Here is a 5,552-nt window from a genome sequence, read left to right as displayed (position 1 = left end):
CAAAAAAATTTGTTTAGTGCATGTTTTCATAGACCAGCAATTACAAAATTACAACAATTACATAAAAACAAACTTTTTTGAGAGTGAATGTCTAGGTTTACTTCAGAAAGACGGACAAACTCGATTGCATGGAATACTGCTGGTGGGAGGCCAATGATGGGATTATGTTCATTAAATAGAAATCCAACAAATCCAAATTCAAGGCTTTGGTCATCCGCCAGAAAAAAAAAAAAATCTGTGAATTTGAGGGGGTTTCTTAGCAAAAATATATAGATGTGCTTCATTTTGTTCATTATTTAGCATCTTGTGTAATCAATTTGGTTCAAATTCTTAACTGACAAACCCCAAATGGGAGAATAATTTTTATAAAAACAAAAAAGCAAGAAAGAGATCTCAAGTACAGGGATCAGGACCTGTGACATACTTGGCTTAAGAAATGTTACACCCACGAGTATTTATAAAAATATATTTCACAAAGTAGGAAACAATACATGGATATCTTAGATTACAATACAGAGAGTAGCTAATTAAACATACAAGTGTATGGGCATTAAAGCACAGTAGAAAATATGATTTGCATGAAAGACTATTTTATATATTCTGTCCGTCCAAGAGAAGCCATATATCGCATCAATACAAACAGAATATGCACGTAGCTCCAGTGCCAGATCCCCATGTGCAATAGCTAACGTGCATAGACAAAACCTATCACTTCAAAGAAAAGCTAAGAGAATCAGCAATGACTCTATGTACATCTTTTTTTTTTCTTTTCTTTTTTTTGCTATATTATCATACAGTGCAGCACATTACGCATGTATGTTTCTGTATTTCTTTAATGGATTCTGATTTTTGATTTTAAAAATGGCAGGGGTCAAATATAAACATGAACTAGATGTTCTCAGCTATTGTGCTTAGAATGATCACTGATATCACTGGGAATAGTATGTGAATATATATATATATACACACACACACAGTGTCAATAAAATATTGACTTATCTTTCCTGGTCAAGAACAAATCCTCTGTGGATTTCACAGTTCAGTGTAGTTAACAAATCTCACTGTGTGAAGCTCAGTACAGAAATTCAGTTCAGCCTTAAAAAAAAACAAAAAACTGATGCAGCAGAATAAAACAAAGCCAAAGAGGAAAAGCTTGAAACTTTAAATTAAAATGTTAATAAAAATAACAGTTTTACTAAAATAAATAAATAAATAAAAAATAAAAAGTACAAATATACTCAAACCTGCAGCACAAAACAGACGACTGGCGATGAATATTTATATATTTATATAAAACATACACAACAATGAAGAAACACCATCAATGTTCCAAAAAACATTGGAATACGACTGTATTTAATGCTTGCTTTTGAAAAACGAAGGCCTCATTGTTTCCACAATTCTCTTGTTGTCCTCAACGCAGTCTTACACAGTCTAATCATCTTAGAGTGTGAACCACACTTAAAGCATATGGATACAAAGGGTTGTATAAAGCAAGCCTCAAGGCTTTTCCAGTTTACTCAAGAAATCTGGCCACGTAGTATCAAAGGGTCTAATATTATCTCAGCAGGCAGATCCTAAAGCCAGTGTGACGTATTTTCATTGCGCTCGCATTTGTTAAACCACACATACATTCAGAAGTAATGTAGACAATATATTGCTATTTAGTTTACCTTCTTTTTTAAATGTTCCTTTATCTGATTGGCTGAATGACAGCAAGAGATCTGTTGTCGCTGGGGAGTGGTGTCATTTTGAGGCCTCTGCAGTCCTTTTTCTCCTGCCAAGCCACAGCGGGCTACAAAGTGTCCGAAAGTCCTCTTTCCATCCAATCCTTTCAAGCGACTACCAAGAATCAAGGTTCTGATGCCTCTGGTGGTCACAGTGAACAACAAATACCCAAAATACTGCTAGACACTCAGTGACGGTAATCTAAACTCACACTCCACAAGAATCATTGACCTCCTACTATAGACACTGGTAAGTTCTGACGTTACGATGCACTCTGATGTGGTAGATGACTAATGCTATTAGGTCTCTCTAAGAAGATTAAAAAAGGCGCCCCCACCCCCTTTTAAACAGCAGTGTCTAACATCCCCGTAGCATAATACACAAGTTATGTGGACGGAAGCAAAAGGTCCGTTGCACTTAAAGGTCAAGTCTCTTTGTCGCTCTCGCCCACAGAATAGAGCTCGCCCAGTCTTCTGAAGCGCGGCCCCCACTCTCTAAGGTAGTCATAGTTCTGGTCCGAGTCCGAGGAGGCCGTTTCGAGGGAACTCAGAGAGCCCGCGATGGAGCCCCTGCCCTCGTAGCCATAGATTTGGATGGAGTCATACGGTGGAGCCGTGGGGTCGTTGTCTGCCTCGTGAAGCCGTACGTTGATGAATTCATCCACGTCTACTCCGTTCGGACCCGAGTGCTGACCCTGTCTGGGCATGAACTGCAGGTCAGGCTTGATGTCCTTCCTGGGCAGATAGCCATTGATACCATCTGGGTTCTGCAGGGTGGCGATGTCAAAGGCCTCCGTATCCTCCTCCCCGCCTCCCTCGTCATCGTAACGGATGATGTTCTCCCTCACGTCCTCATCGTCTTTGATGATTAGAGGCTCGTTCTTGTGTCTCCTCAGTGTCACAAACAAGACCACGATAACTGAAAGGCACAAGAACATCCACTTAGTGAGGTCTACCTTGGCCTTGTGCAGTTCAAAGGTTTGATTTTTCATTCGTTTACCTAAGTGCCTTTTCGATTCAAATTTTACATGCAAATCACAAAGTGGATTTTAAATTCAAAAATTAGTAAGGACTAAAAGAGGCAGCTGAAATGACCTACCGAGAAGTAGAATTACACAAGCTAAAATAGCAATCAGAGCTCCCATGCTGAGACCAATGGGTAGAACAAAAGCCTCGACGTTACACGACTGCACAAAGCCGTCCCTGCTGCAGCCGCACACCCGGATAGTTAAAGTGTTCGTGCTGCTCATTGGAGGCTCGCCGTTGTCAGTCACGACGATGGGAAGGAGGTACGTCTCCTGTTTCTGTCGCCGAAAGGAATCGTGCTTGGCAAGAACGCTGATTGAGTTATCTGGGGAGAGATAAAGTTTGTCTGTGAAGTATGAAATCAAAGACAATTCATGCAATAAATGATAGGGAAATGACACGCTATTGAATTTACGACAAGACGATGTCTATTCCGCCGATAAATAAACAGATGGATATAAATTGCTTCATCTCTGCTGTCAATCTTTTGCAAAGGCTACGGGAGTAGTGGAAGTGTCTCAGGGAGGCAGACAAAGAAACCGAGCAAAGTATTGGCGCTTCCACTGAGCTTCTTTTCAGAAGTTGTAACTTCATTATCTGCCCCCTCATACCCCAAGCATATGTTGAAGCTCTCCAGTGTCTCAAGGAGCTCCTTCAGTTGATACACTGCACAATGTGTCCCTTAAAGCCTTCAATTTTTATTTCAAGAAAAAAAATAAAAAATAAAAAAAATCAGCTACTGAGTGAAAGGTTTAGATAATACCTCAGACGGATACAACAGAATAACCGAGTTATGGAAAAAGCTTTATCACTTAATAGAGTCTTGGGAGAAACCGAGGCAATGTTAATGTATGTATGTATTTATTTATTGCTTTTCACGAGGGTGAACAGGAAGTTCATCATTTAAAACTACGGAATGAAAGGACATCACGAAGCTCACTGGAACAAATAATGGTAAACTAAACAGGGTCGGAATTTAATTTCCGCTCATAAACATGCTAATGAAAAATGTAAATATGGCTTTCTTTTTGTTTCCCTGAGATCACAAAGCAATTATCTGCAAAAGCTGTGAGCTGATTTATCAATGTAATTAAAGTTCCATATCTTTTATGTGTCATTATGTGTGAAGAACATTGTCCTGAACTAATGTATCTTATTTCACCAAACAATACTCGCTGATATGCAGTCCCTGTTGCTATGTTTATCTGACTATATTTCAACGGGTCTACGCACAGCTACGGTCAAATTAAATGTTCCTAGGTTTGCAGTTCCTCGAAGTGGATTTGAACATTTCATACAAGCCACATTATAGCAAAATAAAGGCTAATATAACTTTCTGGTGGAATATGTAAGCTATTACGTTGCGCTCGAGTATTCAGTCTTATTTTGTTGATTGTCACCATTGTTGAGAATCATACACCGATTATTTATGTCTGTGTGTATGTTGTATGCTGATGCTGTAGATAGAAACTTTCTGTGCACAAAGTGTTTTTAAAATCCTTCACGTTATCTAATTAACACAGCACTGCTGGATCTCATGCTACAGAATTACAGAAATGCTAAAATGAACACAAACTTATTAACAAAACAGCTATAAAATTAGAGTTTATTCTAAATGGCTATGTTCAGGGTTTCGTTAACATCAAACCATGATCACTATTTTCTCTAGGTTTTTCTGGCCATACTAACTGTATTTTATAAACACACAGTCTTAGCAACCACAGAATAAAGCTAATGTCAAAATGTCAAGGGTCAAGAGTCCAACAAAATAAAACACTGATCTCCTTGATGGTGATTTCAAATTAAACAATAAATCATCTAAACCTCTGTTAATTCTCAATAAGAGCTTCTCTAGACGTCTGACAGAAATAAAGTCAGACTGGTTAGTAATGTGTGAAGCTGGTGATGCTGTTTGTGGAGTGGTTTAATCGTCCTCTGCTGAGATCTTGAGAAATGTAATGTCTTCTTTTATTTCAGTTGATTTCATCTTCGGCTGTGGCTGAAGTCAGTTGTAGTTCCCTTTCAGTCGGTCACTCTCGACGTCACGTCGGATGACCGACAAAATTGGGATCTCGCTTAGAGAGACCAATCCACTTCGAGTGTAAACTAAACGAGCCAATGCACATTGGCATGCGATTATTGCATCCAGCTGCTGCTGATCACAGCGTGAGTATAAGTAGGCAGCAGATGCAGCGCATATTCAGCTTTTCGCTTCGGAGCCTGGCTGGCGGCAAGACAGCAATGGGATGACATCATATAATAAAAAAGACACCTGACGAAAAACTTGACACATTTCTGGACTTTTATAAGGAAACAGCCAAGCAAACAAAACTACATAAATGTTATAATAGATAAATGTAATGTGCACTGTTTTTATTTTAGTTGAATTTTTTACATGATTACCAATTATTTATATTCACGATTTATAATATTTGTACAGGCTTTACATTTTTATTTCAATGTAGTAATTAGCAATTCATTTAATTTTATATTTGAACAGATTTGTTACGTGACAGCATTAATTAAAGTTTCTTAAGGGTCAAGATCATGTTATCTGCATCTCCTGCGCTCCATCAAGCCACTCCCATAATATCGGTCATCACTCAAATTAATTCACGACTCTACATTATCTGTATAGCATGCGTGAGTAAGACTCTAATACAATTATGAAGTAATTATTTTATGACGAATAAATCTTTCAGTGAGTAAAACGTCTCGGTTACGTATGGTAACCCTCGTTCCCTGAAGGAGGGAACGGAGACGTCACGTCCCGTCACCACAGCATTGGGATCTCGCTTA

At 38.6% G+C, this 5,552-nt stretch overlaps 1 protein-coding gene across 1 annotated transcript in view; it reads right to left on the bottom strand.

The window, feature by feature from the left end:
* Positions 1-1,286: 1,286 nt before the first annotated feature.
* LOC107708568 (cadherin-8-like) overlaps positions 1,287-5,552 on the bottom strand; it is a 96,888-nt gene continuing 92,622 nt past the window's right edge. The window contains exons 10-11 of the mRNA XM_016512829.1: positions 2,827-3,078; positions 1,287-2,646 (exon numbers count right to left, since the gene is read on the bottom strand). Coding sequence (XP_016368315.1) covers positions 2,153-2,646; positions 2,827-3,078 — 746 coding nt within the window. The 3' untranslated portion in view covers positions 1,287-2,152. The remainder of the gene's footprint in view (positions 2,647-2,826; positions 3,079-5,552) is intronic.

This window comes from Sinocyclocheilus rhinocerous, unplaced genomic scaffold (genome assembly GCF_001515625.1).
Source record: "Sinocyclocheilus rhinocerous isolate Xijiao unplaced genomic scaffold, SAMN03320098_v1.1 scaffold1347, whole genome shotgun sequence".
Lineage (NCBI taxonomy): Eukaryota > Metazoa > Chordata > Actinopteri > Cypriniformes > Cyprinidae > Sinocyclocheilus > Sinocyclocheilus rhinocerous.
This window is presented reverse-complemented; position numbering and strand designations above follow the sequence as displayed.